This window comes from Dipodomys spectabilis, unplaced genomic scaffold (genome assembly GCF_019054845.1).
Source record: "Dipodomys spectabilis isolate Male_0828 unplaced genomic scaffold, ASM1905484v1 ptg000499l, whole genome shotgun sequence".
NCBI lineage: Eukaryota > Metazoa > Chordata > Mammalia > Rodentia > Heteromyidae > Dipodomys > Dipodomys spectabilis.
Window position 1 is genome coordinate 1578675 of NW_024871176.1, and position 19820 is coordinate 1598494.

General features: G+C 46.0%; 1 protein-coding gene across 1 annotated transcript; it reads right to left on the bottom strand.

Moving 5' to 3' along the window:
• Positions 1 to 1799: 1799 nt before the first annotated feature.
• On the bottom strand, positions 1800 to 19469 carry Tmem233 (transmembrane protein 233). The gene is made up of 2 exons (XM_042669634.1): positions 19258 to 19469; positions 1800 to 1987 (listed from the first exon to the last, which is right to left on the bottom strand). Exons 1-2 carry the CDS (start codon positions 19447 to 19449, stop codon positions 1847 to 1849), a joined length of 333 nt encoding a protein of 110 aa, XP_042525568.1. The 5' UTR covers positions 19450 to 19469; the 3' UTR covers positions 1800 to 1846.
• Between the last annotated feature and the right edge of the window lie 351 nt (positions 19470 to 19820).

Here is a 19820-nt window from a genome sequence, read left to right on the forward strand (position 1 = left end):
TGTCTGTGTGTGATGTGCTCCTCCACTTAGTATTTACACTGGCTTTATGGAATCAGTCTCCACTTCTCAGCCGAGGAAACCAAAATTTGGGTTAAATAATTGGCTAAAGATGAGTAAGTCCTAAAAGATGGAGTATCTGGCCCAGGCAACCTCTTACCAAACTTTAGCATTAACTATATACACTTATGTGCACACACACACACACATTTTTTTTCCTGGCAACACTGGAGTTGGAACTCAGGGCCTTGTGCTTACTAGCCATGCCTACATCATGAATTCTTTTAAAGGATGAAGTCAGGTGTGTTGAACATCAATCCCCTGTCTTCCTCTTCATGGAACAGTATCATCAAATATTAATCAGTTTGATGATGCTAATATCACTATCATCCATGCAAGAAACCCTGGGATCCTTTGATGTTTCACTCTCCTTCCTCCTTCCCTCCCTTCTGTGAACACAGCTGCTTGGTTTTCCCCTTGGGTCATTTCCTGTCAGGACATCAGCTGCTCCATTCACCTGCTACTGGTTGTTCCTGGGTGTGGCTTGTCCAACAGGAAGTTGGTCTGTGACATCTGCTGCCCTCTTGGTTGCCAAGGCAGGGCTGGCTGATCTGGGAGGATGTGGGATGCCTGCTGCTTCTCTCATCCACCCAGGTAACCCTCTTTGGTCAACCAAGCCCCAAAAGGGATTCTCTCTTTCAGTTTGGTGAGCACATTGCTTGGGTCAGGGGCATTGGAAATGCTGTGCTGAAGAACTACTCAGCATTCTTCTCTTGCCTGATTTACACAGCAAGATGGAGATGGATGTGGGCTTGACATTTCCGGGGCTGGGTTGTCATCATGTCACCTTGTCCTCTGTCAAAGTGTCATTGATTCTAGCAGATGGAGCTCATCTTAGCTAATTAGAGAGTCGGAAGCAATGTACCCAAGTCTAGAGAGGAATATCAATAGTATCCATCTCTTTAGGAAAGATCATGGTGATACCAAAAGCATGTGGTGACTTTTCTGTCCTTAGACTAAGAACTGTTAGGCTACTTTAATGCAAAGTCACGCGGGAAATCATTCTGCAGATACAGGGTAGGACAAAGAACAACTTTAACCATCTTTACTCTCCTGTCTTACCCACCCTCTGGCAGTTAAATGGAACTATGTGACCAGTGTTAGTCATTTAATTTCATGCTTAAGTGACATTTGAGACTTCAGCCCATCTGATATTATCTGATCTTCCATTTTCCAGAATTAGCCTGAAGATACTTCCCATTCTAGATCAGAGGCTGGCAAATTACCACCTGCAGACAGATACCCTTTTGTAAATAAAGTTTTATTGGAACACTAGAAACAGACATCTAGGCACAGACATTTATTGGGGACTTACTAATAGAAGTATCCTCTTAAGTGGCAGCAACATCAGTGCAGTGGATTCCCCACAATTTGGATCAGAAAGAGGGATATATTTATGGATTAGGATATAAGTACACTTTGTCTGCCATGTACCTGATTTAACTTAAGATAACATCCAAGAGTCAGGTGAACTCTGGACCAGCATCTCACTGTGAAGCCTCCAAATAGTACTTGTTTTTTTTTTTTTTTTTCTTTCTATTTGTAGTTTGCTGAGAAACGCCCTGAGAAAAGCCAACGAGGGTTACTCTGGGCAAAATCATAGTGGTTACAACTCAAGACGTTTGCGCTCACGAGTTGAGCCCACGCCCCTGTTCTGCCTAGAACAGCTGCAGGCTTGGTGGTGCGTTGGCCAGCCTGGGATCCTGTGGAGGGAGAATGTCCACCCGCCTACGTGGCCCACCGCCGTGTGAGGAAGACACGCTGCCCCTTTGGTTTTAGTGTTGGCGACTTACTTCCTTGTGAAGTGCACTACGCAGGAGATGGTGATGATGAGGAGGCCGATGATGATGGAAGCGACGGCCACCCACTTGGCGTTCCGCCCCAGCCGCCTGGCTCCTTCGTAATCCCCATCGTTGTAGCTGTTCAGAGACTGGAGGGGGCACAAAGAAAGAGCTGGTGACCACAGACGATGCATAAGGATAGGGGTGAGGAATTTGGCTGTCCCGACAGAATGGCTCCAAGAGGACTCAGGCAACTGCTCACCCCAGTGCCAGGATACTGGGTAAGCGCCATGGGTATTCTTACCTCTGAGAGGCTGTCCCTTAAGTGCTAGGCTGACCCTGCCTTCTGTGTATTTCCTGATTCTTTTTACCTTATCATTTATCATAGCATATTAAGAAGGGTACAGTGCTTAGTAGTGCTTGTCTGTGTTGCGAAGGGCAGTCAATAGATGATGCTCAAAACCCATTTGCAGAATGAAAGGATTTGTCTTTTCCTGTAGAACAAGCTGTGCAGGCTTTGCCAGCTATAACCCATGAGTCCAGTTCAGCCCTTACCTTTTTATTTCTGTGGCTTAAACTCAGGGCTAGGTGCTATCCCTAAGCTTTTGTGCTCAAGGCAAGCGTTCTACCACTTAAGCCATAGCTCCGCTTCCAACATTGTTTTTGATGGTTAACTGGAGATAAAAGAGTCTCACAGACTTACTTTCCTGCCCAGGCTGGCTTCAAACCATGATCCCCAGATCTCAGCCTCCTGAGTAGCTACAATTACAGGTCTGAGCCACTGGTGTCTGGCTTTACCTGCTTTCGTAAAGTCCCCTTGGAACATAGCCACAGTGGTTAGTTTACTATTGACTATGGCTACTTTCATGCTATAGTGACAGAGTGAAGGGAGTTGGGGCAGTGTTTACAGTGTACAGCTTGCCTGGCTCTTGCCCAAGCCCAGGCTGTCATCTGGTGCCCACAGATACGGCTTTCTCAGTTGTCAACATGTGGCGCTGGTGAATAACAGCAGGTACCCCGGAGCTCCTCTTCCCTCCTCCATCTCCAGCCATCCTGGCTCTCCCTCTCTCTCCCCTCACACTTCTCTATTACTCGACTCAGCAGAGTGTCCTTCCTGATTCTGCATCCAGGCCAAACTCGTCAAGTATTTCCATGTTGCCTTTGTTGCTGGTACTTTGAGTCATGTCTGGCACATTGCAGGAACTCAGGAGGTATGTGTAGACTGAATGGGTGGATGACCGTGTCTGGTTCCCTATGAAACATGGGTTTGCTGAGGGCTTCTTGTAGCTCTCCAAGCTGGTATAGCAGCATCAAGTGTTCACAGAATTCCTGCTGCTGAGGGGCAGGCCAGGAGCTGCCAGTTTCCCTTATAGTAGTAAGTCCTCTCTGTAATACACCCCTCGCATCCCCTCCCCAAATTGTACTGCCGCCCAGTGTGCAGAGACACTGCGCTAGTGATGAGAATTGTGGATTTCATCGGGAGCCTCTGTTCTTGACTCTGATGTCATTTCAGTAATAACTGTCCCCAGACTATTAGGAAGATAGACTTCAAGCCAGAGAAACAGCCTGTCTGTTTCTTCAAGCCAGAGCCGTCTGCTTCTGGAACCCTTTCTTAATTCTTGGAGCTGGGCTGCCTTTGTCGGCAATAGTCTTGAGACTCAGCAGCCAGGGGGATGTGATTTTTAGGGGTGTTGTGTACAGATGAGATTCAAGACTTATAACAAGGTGAGATCTAGAATTCTGAGGCCCCGATCTTGGAGTTCTCAACCCTGGAACCCATTAGAACTATCTGGGTAGCTAAAAACATTGAGATATCTGCCCCCCACTCCTCCCTGGAGAGATTTTGATTTGGCTGGTGTATGGACGAGGTACCTTCTGTGTGTGTGTGTGTGTGTGTGTGTGTGTGTGTGTGTGTGTGTTGGCAGTTTTATTGTGGTGATGGATTACATATAAAAACTAATCACTTTCACCATTTGGAGTGTACAGTTCAGTGGCACTAAGAACATTGACATTATCATTGTGTGGCCATCACCACCATCACTGTCCAGAACATTTGCATGACAATTCCCTGGTATGAAAATGCCTTTCTCTTCTCAAGCACTCGGACCTCCAGCCTGCCAGCAAGTGCTCTACCATTGAGCTACAGGCTCCAACCCTGACTGCCATTTCTTTTCTTCTCTAATCGGGATGTCACACCACCAAGGGAATTTGGCAGATGGGACAGACTAAAGTGGTAGACATGGGTTTTAGAGAAAAATGCATGTCGTATAAATCTGTTTTTTAAATTTTTCCCCCTGAAGGGCTTAGCATGTAAGCTATCCCATCTGGCATGGGGAGAATTATGCTGGCTTTAGATATTCAAAGTTGTTGTGATCTTATTTATTTTTTAAAAAAATACTCATACAATTTGTGAACATGAAAAGCCTTTTTTAGTGCTGTAGAGACATATAGAGTAAATAGGAAAGCTCTTTCCTTAATCTTATTACCCAGTTTTAGCACTTCAGTGCATTTGCATCTACCACGCTTTCCTCTATGAATCCCAAGCAAAGACACCTTCCCCGGTAATGACCGAGCACACACATCGTGGTTAGGAGAAAGAAACCATTTGCACCTGAGATACATCAAGAATAATGGAGTCAGCCTGTCTAATCCATATCCCTTATGCATTAAAACCTATGTACTTCCTACAAATCTTCACAAAGGCAGCGTCATCCCTGCTTGGGCGACGCTGAAGTTTCATGGTAGGCTGCTTCCTTTGGGATGCAGTAAACTCTTGAGAAAGATCCTGCTTTGTGTCTTAGCCATAAGCAGACCAATGTAAAACTTGGTAACACTGGCAAATTTGCATTTTCTTTTCTTTAAATACTCACGTTGTGCTTTTCATTTAGCTAGCTGGCCCCTTTGAAGTTACCTTACAAGTAAAACCTTTCCTTTCCTTTTCTAAACATTTTGATCTCTGTTATCATGTGGATCTGGAATGGTCCCCAGAGGCCCATGTTTTAAATGCCTGGTCCACATCCCTTGGCATTATTGGATGGTGCTGGAGCCTTTGAGAGGTGGTATCTTAATGGGCACAAAGATGGGGACAACAGAGAGGGTGGCAGACACGGAGGATACGTTTGAGGCCAGTCCAGGCAAAGATTAGTGACCAATAAAATAAAAGGCTGGGCACTGTGGTGTGAGCCACATGGGCTACATAAACAGGAAGTTCGTGGTCCGCACTGGGCATGAAAGTGGAACTCTGTTTGAAAAACAGTGAAATTGGAAAGGGCTGGGGGGGGGGGGGGCGTGCAGGATCAAGTGACAGCTGTCTGTCTAGTTAGCACAAGGCCTTTAGTTCAAACCCAAGTACTGCTAAAACAAACAGAGATGGGTCCTAGCGTGAGGAAGTCAGGCCGCCAGAGGTGTGTCCGCGCAGGGGACTCTGCTCTTGGCCTCACTTTTACTCACGCGCCCCTGCCCCCCACTTCTGCAAGTGGAGTGCCAGCACTCCCACATGGCATGCTGTGGTGCTGCCTCGCCACACATCCTGACCACCACGGCTGGAACCCTCCGCCAGCGCGAGCTGGAACAAGCCTCTCCTCTTTTTAAGTCAACGGTCTTTGCTGAGAAACCTTGACCATCATGGAGACACAGAAGTACCCGGTTATGTATATAGACTACAACTGGATTCATATGTTCTCCATTACCACCAAGACATCCCTCCTCCAAAGTTCCTTCTGAGTCACCCTTCTTCCACATCACTGTCCTTTAACTGAAATGGTGGCCCTTGGATCTGGCCTGGAGTTTCTTTCTGACCTCATAGCTTCATAAAACACTCGTATTCCAAGACACCCAACAGCCAGTTGGATGTTAAAGAGAAGGGCCTTTCCTTTCTTCCCAGTTTCTGTTTTCCTCTGCGATGGAAATGAACCTTTACCAGAATACACAGCAAATGAGTTCCCATCGCACATTTGTTGTGAGGTACCCAGGATTCACCTGCAATGCCTTTTCCCTTTGCTGTAACCCTGGGCTCCTGTTGGCAACATGGATCTGTTAGTACAAACCCTCTAAGAGCGTCAGGTCTTCAGCCAGTAAAGGTCACATTCCAACAGGAAAGTGGGCCAGTGCCCTCTCCTATAGAAATCTCATGACGCCATGGCCCCTGCATCCCTTTCAGCTTATTTATACACCCTTCCCTGGATGGACACACGATACTCAATACCCACAGGAGGAAAGTTGTTCAGCAGCCAGGTGTGAAGCTGCAGTTTTCTGACCTGAGCCCCAAGAAGGCTGCAGCAGGAAGCAGTGAGACAGTCCTGTGGCTCATTTCCTGCTGGTGGGTCCAGCAAGCTCTTGGAACCCACAGCCCAAAGAGAGAGACACCACAGTAATCCTGTACGTTCTGATAACTGGATCTGAAAGCCCAGAGGGTGGATCCAAGATCATAGCCACTGGTGACACGTTACACCGAATGGCAAAGATACACGGCTGTCCTGAGCCAGGAAAATGTGGAAAGTACTCTGCCTCTGCTCTTTAGCACAGAGCTCTTGCTACATTCCCACATGATACCCTGGGGGCCGGGGGTGGGGGGTGGGGGGGGCAGTGTGACCAGAGATTGCTGCTAGTGTGGGGCAGAGGGGGACTCCCCGGAGCTCTGCAGTGTGTACACTGGGAGCTGGGAGCTTCTAACCCTGGATATGCCTTTGAATCACTTGGGGGTAGGGTTTTAAAATCTTCCTATGCCCAAGACCCATACCAGAACAAGTTAATCAGGGTCTTTGTGGGCAGGATCCAGTTCTGGTTTGCAAGTTTCTCAGGTGAGTTTGAGGAGTGGCTGGGTTTAGAACTGCTGTCTTAGATGGCCAAGCATTTGTTCATTCATTCACTTGTTCTTTCATCCACACCTTCATTCATCCAGACACCCATTCATTAATTTGTATACATTCATCGATCCACTCGTCCATTTACTCCCTTGTTCATAATAAATTAACTCAGTCATTATTTACTGCCATCTATGTGCCAGACACTGCTCTCTGCCCTCATGGAGCTCGAATTTTGTTAAAGATTGAAAATAAAGAAGTAAACATGCACATAAAAAGATGATTTCAGAATATTATTAAGACAAGGAAAATGGAAAGACCTCAGAAGGAGCGAGGCCTGAACAGGGCTAAAGAAGAGGGGGGAATAACAGGTATACTCACATGAGAGAGAGAGAGAGAAAGGGAGAAGGGAGGTAGGGATGCAGAGGCAGATAGACAGACAGACAGACAGACAGACAGGCATGAGGCTGGAAAGAAAGGAGCCAGGAGCTATATTACAGTAATAATCGTACTAATGGAATAGTGTTTATCAGGTATATATTCTGTGGCAGGCCCTGGAATAGCTGCTTTGTAGAACTATCAGCAACTTTGTCCCCCAGGTTACAATCAGCGAACTCTCTTTTTCTCTGAGAGACTCTGAGTCCCTCTGAGACTTAGCCAGAAGCAAATGTTACCACTTTCAAAGGCAACTTGCTGTGGTGTTACAAACATAAGCAAACGCCCCTTACAAAAGCAATGCTTGAATGGGTCTAAAGGAACCTCAGAACTAGGTTTCATGTACTATTTGATAGCCCAGCACTAGATAGCTGGCATGATTCTAACTCAGTAACATTTTGGCCATTGACAAAAATAAAAAACCAAAAAGACCCAACAACAACCAGGAAATGTATCCCTGAGGATTGGAACAAATGTCACTGCAGACAGTTCATTCATTCCTTTGGGCAAGATTCCTGCACTCACTCTCACACAAAATGGGCCTCCAGATGTCAGATACTCCTGATGGGAGATGTTACTAGTGAGTTTTTATTTCTACCTCCTGGTCATTCTGGGTTAAATGAGTTAGAGCAGCGGCTGGTGAACTCAGCAAGAAAAATTAGTGCTTACTTGACTTTACTACATAGCTGTTTTTTGGGGACCAGAGCAAAATAGCTATTAAATATACTTCTTGTCTTCTAAACCCTGCTTGCTCAGTTGTTCCCCAATGACGTTCCCCAGTGTAAAGAAACAAAAGAGTTCAATTTAAAAAATGAAGAGTTCTGTCATTAAATTCTCTTCTTTGGTACAGACAACAGGCATCTTTTTCTGTGTCATGGGACAGATGACAGAGTGAAGGCTGAGCAGGCAATGGCACCTTAGTGTGAAGTAGCTTTTCTGGAACATTCTTGATATCTGATAATGCCCTGTGGGAACTGAGTTATAGGTCACTTGGGTAGGGGGATGGACAGGGGACCTCCCCCCCCCCACTCAAGTGACCCCTCATTGCTTCTGAGAGACATTCTTTTTGGTTTATTTGCCAGTGCTGGGGATTGAACTCAGGGTCTTGTGTTTGCCAGGCAGGTATTCACCTGCTTGAACCAGGCCCTTAGCCCTTTTCGCTTTGGTATTATCATGATTTTTTTTTTTCAGATAGGATTCAAGCCTCTCTTGATTTCTCCTTCCTCTCTCACACCCCTAAGTTGTGACCCACTATATGCTGAATAGATTCCTCCCAGACTCTCTTTACTTCTTTGCCCTGATTTGTGTTTGTGCATCCCTGGAGGAGACAGAAGGAAGTGCTGATACCTGGCGAAGCGTGGGTAATCCTTGGAAGCGTCATGTGAGACATGAAAGGTTCTGTAGTGTTTGGCTCTATTGACATGGAATATCCAAAGTAGGCAAATCTGTAAAACCACAGAGCAAACTGGCTGCTAGTGGGGAGAGGGTTGGGTGAGGGGTGCAGAGTGACTGCTGGCAGGCATGAGATTTCTTGCTCCCCCTCCTTTGGTGTTCTGAGGATTGAAACTAGGGCTTCAAACTTGCTAGGCAAGCTCTCTACCACTTAAACTGTGACCCTTTTCAGATGGGGTCCCTCGCTTTTCCCCAGGAGAGCCTTGGACCTTGATACTTGTATCTCTGCTTCCTGAGTGGTGTGTGTCATCACACCTGGCTCTTACAATGTAAAAATCTCTTTTTGGAATGATACAAATTTACCAGAATTGAGTAGTGGTGACGGCTGTACACCCTTCTGAGTATAATTTTAAACAAAACTCCAGAAACAAACCACATTGAGCGGTACATTGTTATAATTTGTTTTAACAAAACACATTAAGATGGAGCTTTTGCTCCTCGAGGGCCCCAGGGGACAAATAGTAGCTCCCAGAGAAACTGGTGTGCCTGGCAAGACTGAGTGACAAGAGGTTAGATATCCCCTGGGGAGGCCTGATGGTCACCCCAGTATTCGCTGGAAAGAGCACTCAACCATGCAGATTAAGCTTTGTGAGAGCACCTGAGAAACACTTCCCTTTGAAGTTCAGCTGGACGTTTGTCAGGGAACTAAATTTACAGCGAAAGATAAGAACTAGCCAGACCTGGGCGATTGTTGATTAAGCCCTGGTTAAACCAGCAGATCATGAATGCCTAGAGAATCTGGGACCCAGGCCGAAAAAGAATCCCTGTTCTGCAAAGATTCAGCTAACTTAAGACATTGTTCCAGGGTGGGAGAAAGAGCAAATTGTAAATTGGCACTAGATGTGGGAGCAGGTTGGTTTGAGACCAGAGCAGGAAGGTCTGCTGCCTCTTGTAAACATACCTCACTGAGTGACAGAAGGCCCAGCTCTTGATTGTGTGGCCTTGCTCTACCCTGGGCTTCCTGACTCATTTTAAACAGATCACCTGGCATAACATACATGCTGGAAAGCTTCTTGCTGCACCAGGGCCTTTGCACTTACTGGCTTTGCCCAGACCTTCCTACGACTGGTTTCTCCTCCTTGGCCTTTACCCACCACCCTTTCTTTTTTTCTTTTTCTTTCTTTCTTTTTCTTGAACTCTGGGCCTGGGTGCTGTTCCTCAGCTCTTCAGCTCAAGGCAAGTATTCCATCACTTGAGCCACAAGGCCACTTCCCGTTTCCTGTGGTTTATTGGAGATAAGAGTCTCACAGACTTTCCTGCCTGGGATGGCTTTGAACTGCAATCCTCAGATCTCAGCCTCCTGAGTAACTAGGATTACAGGCATGAGCCACAGGTGCCCAGCTCCCACCACCCTTTCTAACATCACATATCTTTTGCTCTATTCCTCATCTCTCCTGGTCCTTTCCTCTCATACCTCCTGCTTATTCTCTTCTCACTGTTTACCACTTTCTCAAAAGGATCTTGTTTACTTGCTAACTTGTGCATGGTCTACAGGCCCTTTGGAATATTTCTAGCCATTACTTCTTCCATGCATATTCAAGTAATGAGTATCTATATACAGGTATGTAGAGACTTTTGATTGATAAGCAGGTGGAAATTCACAGAGTCTATGATTCGGCTTTGTGTCCTGTTTTCCCATTGATCCTTTATAATGAGCATTTCCTGATATCATGAAGTCCTCCAAAAGCATGGTTCTGAGAGTTGTATAACATTCTGTGTTGTACACAGATGTGTTATAGTTTACTTAGTCTATCTTCTAAATTGGAATCAATATTTATGGCTGTCTCCATTTTTTTCATGTTTTTAACGACAACAACAAATGTTAATTAAGCTGTTGCTCAGTGCTGAGCGCCATGCTGTCATGTTCACTCGCTTTGCTTTAGAAATTACTTCAGAACTAATGCTGGAGCGAACATCTATTCTGTGATATTATGCCCGTCCATTTAGAACTGATATTTTTCTATTTTAATCTCTTGGCGAAACCTTCTTTGTATTGATCTTACATGTCCTAAATATGTCACTGGCATTTAAAATTCTTCTATTGGCTATTGTGAATATGCCAATATTCTGATCTGTTGAGTTGCAGTACTGAAATCCTAATTTTTAGAGAGTGTCTCCTTTTACCTACTCCATTTCTTCTGTCTTTCCCAAGATGTCCTCATTTGCTTTATTCCCAAGATGTCCTCATTTGCTTTATTCCTTTACTTCAGAGAGAAGTGAGATTTACTCTTTTCATCTGTCTGTCTGTCTATCTGTCTGTCTGACTATCTTCTCATTTGTCTCTCTCCCTCTGTCTTTCTCCTTCTACCTTCCTCACAAGCCTGTAGAACAATATCAGTGCCTGAACAGAGTCAGAGGTCCTTTTGTGTAGGTGCAATTTCTTTATATAGCTCAGTTGTGTTTTAGATTCTATACTCCTGGAGAGCAAGCTCCTATCAAAATAGCTGCTGTATGTCAGCACTTGGTGCTTTTTTTTTTCCTTTTTTTAGCAACAAAATGCCTAAACTTTCAGATGACTTGGAGATTTCTTGTTTAGATTCTGCTTGTTCCTACGTTTCTGTGCCTAAAAGGTACTGCTGGGAATTTGGACAGCGGCTTCCAGGTGGCAGAGTGCATTCCCTCTCCATTGCTATTAACTCATTTGTGCTCATCCATTGCTGTTGGTTGTTTTCTTATTTTGGGTTCACTTGACTATTCTTCCATCATTATTATTATCATTACTATTATTAATGAAGTTGTACAAAGCGGTTACTATTCCATAATTCAGGTGATGTGTACAGTGCTTCTTAGCAATGTCACTCTTTCCTTTATTCTCCCCCATTTTTCCCTCTCCCATCCCTACTCTCAAGTGAACATAGTTCACTTCTTTACATAGTGTACATTGAATATAATGACTGTATTTGTTCACCCTTTCCTCCTCCATTCCTGTGTGGCCCTCCACACCCCTAAAACAGATTTCTACTTCCCAGTATTCATTTTGTTCAGAGGAGTTCTGACTTTGGACTCTCTCCTAAGTATACCCTCCTTTCAATTGTTTGTAAATGCATCGAGCCCTGTGTATATTATCATGCATAGTTGTATTTTAGATAACTAGCTTCCCCATATGAGAGAGAACACGTACCATTGTCTCTCTGAGCCTGGCTTACTTCACTCAAGCTGATTTTCTCTAGCTCTGTCCCTTTCATGCAAATGACATAATATTATTCTTTCTAATGGATGAGTAAAATTCCACTGAGTATATGTACCACATTTTTTTGATCTGTTCATCTATTGGAGGGCATCTGGGCAGTTTCCATAACTTGGCTATGGTGCAGCAATGAACATGGGTGTGCAAGTAAATGTCTTTAGTGTCCTGAATTGTAGTGCTCCATTTTGGTTGTTTTCTTTCCATAAATATAATCAAGGACAAATGAGAGCTGTCCTTTTGCCTGTCTATCATTAAAGCTGAGAGCTTGGAGGAATTCTGCCAGGTTTGATTGAGGACATTACATGATCCTCCTACAGAGATGGGCAAATATATTAAAAGAAAAAACTTTAAGTGTATGTGTGCATATGAGGAGCCTCGGAGCTGTGTGTTTGTCATAGGCTGTCTGAGTGTAGACTGTAAGCTACATGGAGGAAGGACTGTCATGTTTGGTTTCTCCACTACTTTCATCTTTCCTAGTCTCCATCTTTTCCTGGGTACATACAGACAGTAGCTTTCTTGTGTGCCTTACAAAGACTTTATGAGGAATAAGTAAGAATTGTGCCCATGTGGAAGTGTTCTAACGACACATGTAATGAGCTATAATAACAGTAACTGTACTAATAGCCATACTACAGAATATACAGAAATATACAGAATAAGGAAACACATTAAAAGGAGTTAAATGTAGGAGGTCTCTCCTGCAGTTTGATGAATAGGAGATCTGTAAAGGACACAAAGAGAAGTTCTTGAATTTTGCTATTTTATCTTATGTTGAATAAGATTTTCAGCAGATTATAAAGTTTGGAAGCATTTTTTTTTTTGTCATTTGTGGGGCTTGTACTCAGGGCCTGGGTTCTGTCCTTAAGCTCTTTTTGCTCAAGACTAGTGCTCATCCATCTTGAGCCACAGTTCCATTTCTGGTTTTTGAGTAGTTATTTGGAGGTAAGAATCTCACAGGGATGTTTCTGCCCAGGCTGACTTTGAACTACACTCCTCAGATCTCAGCCTGAGTAGCTAGGATTACAGGTGTGAACCATCAGTGCCCAGCTTGGTAATTGCTTTTTCTTTTCTTTTCCTTTTGTCATTTATCTGAGCAGCATTTGATGCTTTTAGGAGAAAGGCTTTATGTGTTCATTTCTTTCCTCTCCTCTCCTTTCCTCCTTTCCCTTTCCTCTCCTCTCTCCTCTCTTTTCCTTTCCTCCTCTTTTCCATTATAGAAACTTTGAAGGAATATGTAAACGGATGGGGTAACATAATGGATTCCCATGTTCCTATAACCCAGCTTCATGAAACATCCATTAGTGGCCAATCTTGTTCATTTATTCAAAACCCCCCACCGTATGTTATGATGGATCCAGCCACTGTAGCATTCTATCAGCAAATCCACATGTGATTGTCAGTTATGTTCTTTGATACAAACATCTAGACGAACATCTCAAAGTAGAGGTGAGATGTTCCTCTAGTGGCATAGGACTGAAAGGACTCCCACCACTCCCTCTGTGGCTCCCATGTTACCCAATGCCTGTTCTCCCTGGGGGTTGGGGGGAAAGGGGAGCCCTTGGATCTTGGGTACTTAGAAGAGAGTTTTGAAATGAGGCCACCCTTCACTCAAAGCCTTTATCATCTGAATGTTCTTTAGCGCTTCAAGCGCAGAAATTAATAAGTCAGTCACATGGATTATGATTCATACTTTTACTACCAGAACCAGGGACAGTTGAGAGAAGTTCCGCGGAGAGACCAGGCAAATAATTTTCGCCACTTAGACTCCCTTGTTATCTAGGCAGCGTGGAGCTCTGAGCCAGCTGTCTGGGCCAAGACCTGTTACTTGCATGTTTCGCTCTCACTACCAAAGATAGGGAGAGTCTCTCCTCTAAACCTAGCTGTGGGCTGCCTGAAATCTGGCTTTGTTGGGAAGGGCAGTCCCTGATGGAGCGCGGGTCTGATGGAAAGACACCTAGATTGGTTTGTCTTGCATCCTGAGGGCATTTACTTTCTTTGTGACCTAAGCTATATCTTCCAGAGCAGGTGTGGTCGGGGCTCAGAGCCAGTCTGTGACTTGCCAGGCCAGCCCTGGCCCAGAGAATGGAGTATGACACAGTGTCTTTGGGCCAGCCACCCAGTGTCAGTCAAATCTTCCATGGGTCTGTGGGCGTGATTGCCTTGTTCTGAGGCGTGTTTCTCTATGCCTCTTTTCTGTATCAGATAAATGTTCTGGAGCCCATGTCTTCCTCTGTCTTGGCTCACTACCTTGGTTCACTCCTATAACTGCCTGAGAAATGATAGGTGGGAGACAATTCTTTGAGATCTTGAATGTCTAAATATGTCTTTGTTTTTTGCTGTCTCTTTGATGATTATGTGGATGGGTCAAAGTTGGAAATGATGTCCCTTTAGGATTCCAAGGTGGTTTTCTTCCCACTGTTGTTCAGTTTCCCGCATTACTGTAAGAATTCTGAAATCCTGAACCTTTATGTGGTGTATTTCTTTTCTTGGGAGGTTTATAGGATTAAGAGAAATCTTATCCCTGAATATATGAAAGTCTCCATGGTATGTCTTAGTGTTCATTTTGTTTCTTCCATTTTATTGGGTATTAGTTATTTGATAATTTCTACATTTTTTCTTCTTTTCCTTTGTTTCTGAAACTGTCCCGAAATGTTACATTTCTGGGGATTAGTCTCAAATTTTAACTTATTTTCTTGACTATATCTGCTGGGAAGACCATTTCCTTTCTCTGCTTTTCATTGTGGTAATATATAATTTATCACTTAAGCAAGTTTTTTTGTTTTCATGTTTTTAGCAAGGATTTTAGTATTATAGGTTAGAGTAGAGAGAAAGGGAGAAGAGATAGAAATATTTTCTGTTTCATACACAGAAAACTGGAGTAAAGACTTCTCATTTAAACAGTTTCTAAGCATTTAATTCAGTGGCATTAAGTACATTCACGTTACTGTATGATCATTATCACCATCCACTCCAGAGCTATCCAGAATTGAAATTCACTCATTAAACAATTCTTCATTAAACAATCCCCCATGCCTCCACTCCCCAGTCCCTGGTGATGACTGTCTTGCATTCTGTCTGTGAATTGGACTACTCATACAAGTGGAACCATATAATATCTGCTATTTTGTGACTGACTTCTTTGACTTATGAATAATGTATTTAAGATACATCCAGTTTGTAGCTTGTGTTGGAATTTCTTTCCTTTTATTGGCTGAATAATATTTCATTGTCTGTATATGTCACAATTTTAGAAATTCATCATCCAAGTGATGGATACTTAGATTGTTTCCATATTTTCAAGCTTTGCATGAATTTGTGAAGCTCTCTCAAGTTAAACTTAAACTCTATTAAAATAAATCTATTGTGTATTTTTTTTATTTCCTGAGAACTCTGTTTTACCTCTCTGATTGTTCCATCTTGTGGATATGGCTAGTTTCCTGTCTCTCTGAACATGCCCATCATCTCTGCTTAAACTCTCTTCAATATCTAGAATTAACTTTTTTTTTTTTTACACTTCAGTTTAGAACTTTTCAAAGGTTTGATCATCACTGGTTGCTGCTTCGTACCAGATGTGGGATGCTGAAAAGCGTTGTGCATGAGGATGGAGCTTGTCACTGCTGGCAAGGCCGTAGGACAATTGGATGTGTATTTCTTTAGTTCTCTGGAGGACTCTTTTGAACTGGTCACCTGCCAGAGAGAAATTCCCCAATCCCCTGTCTGAATTCCAGAGAAATGGAGCCAATCAGCTGGGGCAAAAGCTTCCTGTTCAGCACATGTTGACCTTCCATGGATCCCATTTCCAGCATTGCAACTCCAGTCTGTCAGTGCAGGCTGGGGTCATTCTATGTAATCTCACCGGAGAGCAAGTCTGTCTCTGTCCAGTTAGGGAGGAGATCATTAGCTGGCTTCTAAAGGATGAGATGACCTCTGAAAGTCAGCCTGTGCTCTGCTTTGCAGGTGCAATATGGGTTAGTAATCGCCCAGTCTGGGAGATGTGTAGCCCACTGGGTGAACACGGGTCGAATTCTGGACTCACTGATGTGCTGGAACTTATCTGTGGGGCGCTGCACTATTGGCCTGGGATGTCTTGCTCTTCATGAGGTATCAGGAAGGACACAGATTTCCTCTGCATGAACAATGCCTTCTCATGTGTGTTTCTCCAAGTAGTTTTATACTGTGGCATCGATTTCAACTTTGTAAGTTTATAGAAGGAGCTTCGGGCTTCTGCTGCCTTTTTTTTTTTTTTTTTTTTTGCCATTCTGGGAAGTATTTTCAGCCTTGTCCATATTTTCAACACATCCATGTTTCCCTCAGTTTTCATTATCGTATAGTATTTTTAAACTGGTATTTTCAGGTTCTTCATTGGGAGAAATCTTTAGCCCTACAGGATGTTAGTATGTTGGCTCTTTGGACCAAATGCCACGACTAGCTCAGATCATTGAGGCTACCACTGAAGCTCCTCAGACATTCCAAACTTTTCCATAGGGAATAGTGCTACCCCCATTCAAGACCCCCCCCCCCCCCATCATCATTGCTGTACCTGAACTTGCCCTGAAATTTGAAATTAGCCAAGACAGAACATCACAGACACTTTAGCAAAAGAGCATACCTAGGGATTGGACAGGTGCTGGTCTGGTTTGAATACAGTGTGAACCCTCCCCACTCAAACTGAAGTTGAATATCACTAAGAGACGTTAAGAGGTAGGACTGGGGCTGGGGGAGGGTCTTTAAGAGGTGATCAGTGCTCTGCCCTCATGAATGGATAAGTCCATTTATGCACTGATGAGTTATTCTGAGATAGGTCTATTATAAAGCTAGTTTATTTGACTCTCTCTCTCTCTCTCTCCTCCCCCACCATGCCCTGCCTGCCCAGGGTCTTATTGTATAGTCTAGCTAGCCTTAACCTCAAAATCCTCCTGTTTCAGCCTCCCAAGTGCTGGTATTACAGGTGTGTGCCACCATGCCCAGCAGTGGCTAGGTTTCTGGCATGCTTCCCATTTCTGGCTATGTAATGCTTTGTTTTATCAGGACTTCACCAGCAAGGTCATCACTAGATGTGACCCCTTGACTTTGGACCAAATAAGACCTCCTTCTTTTTAATATTAATGTTTTCAGACTCTGCTATTAGACTACTAGCAACAGAAAATGGAGAAGACAGCCTTCCCCCTGCACACCCTCTTCTTTGTCCTTTACACTGGGGAATCTTTGTTGTGAAACTTGTCGAGCCTGGGTCCAAACTGCTTCCCTGAGGAGAGTGAAGCTTAGAGTGTAGTTTCCAGCTGTCTGCTGTTCTGCTTGTTTTCATGCATGACAGATGGTGTCTTCCAGTTCTGAATCTACCCTTGTGTCTGACAGGTATTGCACCTGCCTAGCACAGTGCATCTTGTACTGCATCTTGTAACTGTTTTGCTAATGCAAAACCATGTTCACAAACTGGGTGCTGTGTCACACTCTGGAGGCCAAGGCAAGTTGGTTGTGAATTTGAGGCCAATCTGGGTGACATCGTGAGTTCAAGGCCAAAGTAACATAGTAAGACCTTATCTCAACAAAACCAAACCAAAACAATACTCCCATTTCCACTTTACAGATGAAGATACTAAAGCTCTGGGAAAAAAAGGGCCTGAAACTTTCCAGAGTCAATTTTCTATTTCCGTTTTGGGTCTCTTTCTGTGAAACTATTGAACAAAGACTTGGTGATGAGGGAATTAGAAAAAGAGGTTTCTATGAGAAAAATGTACCAACCTCATCCCAGGGTGCATGGGGTGGCAATATTAATGTCCAACTTGCCCCTACCACATGGAGGTTAAAGCTTCATGAATGAGCCAGGACAGAGAGTGAGCACCAGTGCCAGCCAGAGCTTCTTGGCTGCCACATGTCTCCTAGCCTCTGCAGAAAACCCAAGGCCAGATACTGAGGGAGGAAGGAAGGGAGGAAGTTGGCCAGTTGGTCTTAAGGAACCTGATTCAGTGGCTTCCGCTTTCCACTACTCCAGCACCCAGGAGGGGAAATAACAGGAGCCAATCATGACTGAGTGCCATTAACACCATTCTGTCCTTCCTGCATGCATGCATGTCACAGTATCTAGTAAGTCCTACCACATGCCACATTCTCTTCTGGGTACTGTACAAACAGCCACAAACAGAACCGCCAAATCCCCTGTCCTCATTTGGCTTACATTCTAACAGGGGTCAGAGATCTCGAACACACTAAATAAAGAGGCATGTGGCAAGGAGAGAATTGTTTGGGAACAAAAGCAAGAGGGAAGGAGGAGAGAGAGCTTGCAGAGGGCTTTGATTTTGAATAGTGATCAGGTCTCATGTAGGAAGACATGATGATGATGATGGTGGTGGTGATGGCGATAATGGTGATGCCTTGCTGGGTTCTGTTCTAAGCGCTTTACAAATATTTCCTGCTCACCACAGCCTGAACTTCAGCTGCTGTGCATTTGAACGTTGGTTCACACAGCCAGGCTGGTGGAAGGGTGTGTGTGTGTACAATTTGCAGGTGCAAAAATGAATCTCCATAGGTACCCAGGAGACAAATTGGGTTCTACTCCTGGGCGCGTGTTAGGTGGCCGCCACCTTGACCACCATCACCAAGCAGACTTCCTGCTGTCTCTGGTGGGAAGTTCTGACTTCTTCCTGCAGGCAAGGTAGATCTTGGTAGGGGCGGGGGTAGCGCAGCTGCCAGGGTTGTCCGGAGACAGAGCCGGTCTGAAGCTCACCCCAGCGACCCACCAGCCACCCTGACCAGCTGTTCCACTCAGTAAGGCCAGGACCTCCTTGCTACTGGGGCTGCGCGCAGCTCGGAGGCCCGCACCGGGAAGTCCCTAGGCCCTAGCGCAGTCACCAGAGCGCCCTGGACGGCCTGGGCGCAGGACAGAGAGGCAAAGGGGTGCCTAGGAACGGGCCAGGACAGGGTTTCCAGGCCGTACACGGCGTGGGGGTAAAGGTGGGGGGTAGCCACCGGGAGAAAGGAAAAGGCCAGAGAGCCCAAGAAAGTCCTGGGGAGGCGGCCGGAGCGACACAGCCTCAAGTGCGCTGGGAAGCGGACGCCGCACGGAGGCGAGGGAAGGAAAGGAAAGCGCCCGGGAGGGAGCGTGCGGCGTTTCGGCCGGAGGGGGCGCCGGGAGTCTCCCGGGGACCGTCCCAAGAATGCCCTGGCAGTGGGGCAGAGCGCCCGGCGGCGGCGAGGGGCACCAGGGGGACCGGGAGAGCCCGCGCGGCGCTCCGAGAGCGGGGCGCACCGCTGCCTGCCAGGGCGCGCGCGCCGGAGCAGCGGGGCAGCGAGCGCGGGGCTGCGCCTAGGGACCGGGAGGCCCAAGGCCGCACTTTGGAAGTTGAGTTTACCGTAGCGGATTATTGAAATGAAGGGAAAGTTAGCGGCCGGGAGGCTTGGCCAGCGCCCTGAGCCCCGCGAGGAGCGCACGCGCGCGCGGAGGTGCCGCTAGCTAGCGGGAGAGCCCCCAGAGCCGCAGAAAGCCAGGACGCGGCGCGGGGCCCAGGAAAGGGAGCTCAGGCTCCAGGGTCGCCAGCCCACTTACCATGATGGAGAAGACCAGGGCCACGATGTTGATGGGGTACGCGGGGCAAAAGCACGAGATGATGGTGAGCCACAGGTAGTTCTTGGGCATGGGCGGGTCCTCCTCGGTCTTGTCATCCTCCGTGTTGGCCTCGGGACTGCTGCCGCCCAGAGCCCCCTTGACGAGACCCGAGCCGGGGGCGTACTGGGACATGGGCGCAGTCGGGGAGGCGGGGAGGGAAGCCGATCGCGCTGTCCGAGCCTTCCCGGCCTCCGGCTGCCGGTCCATGGCCACAACGCTCTGAAAAGCTAGCCGCTCGGGACTCAAGGGAGATGTGACCTCACCCCGTCCTGCGTCCTCCGCCCGCACCGGCCAGGCCCAGGGACCCCAGCCAAGAGCCTCCCCACTGGGAAGGAGGGGGAGGGAGGGAAGAGAGTGAAGGGAGGAGAGAGAGAGAGAGAAAGCCAGAGGAAGGGAAGAAAAGAGAGAGCAGACACTGCCGTCTGGGTGGCCCAGCCAGAGACTACGGGACAGGGACAGGCGCCCAGCCGCCCAGAGCGCAGCCTGCGGGAAGAGGTTCAGGA

Excerpts from the sequence above, each read along its gene's own strand:
- Tmem233 (XM_042669634.1), bottom strand. The coding sequence starts at position 19,449 with ATGTCCCAGTACGCCCCCGGCTCGGGTCTCGTCAAGGGGGCTCTGGGC. Across the intron at positions 1,988-19,257 it reads CCCTGGTCTTCTCCATCATG|TCTCTGAACAGCTACAACGA; the intron begins GTAAGTGGGCTG and ends TGCCCCCTCCAG.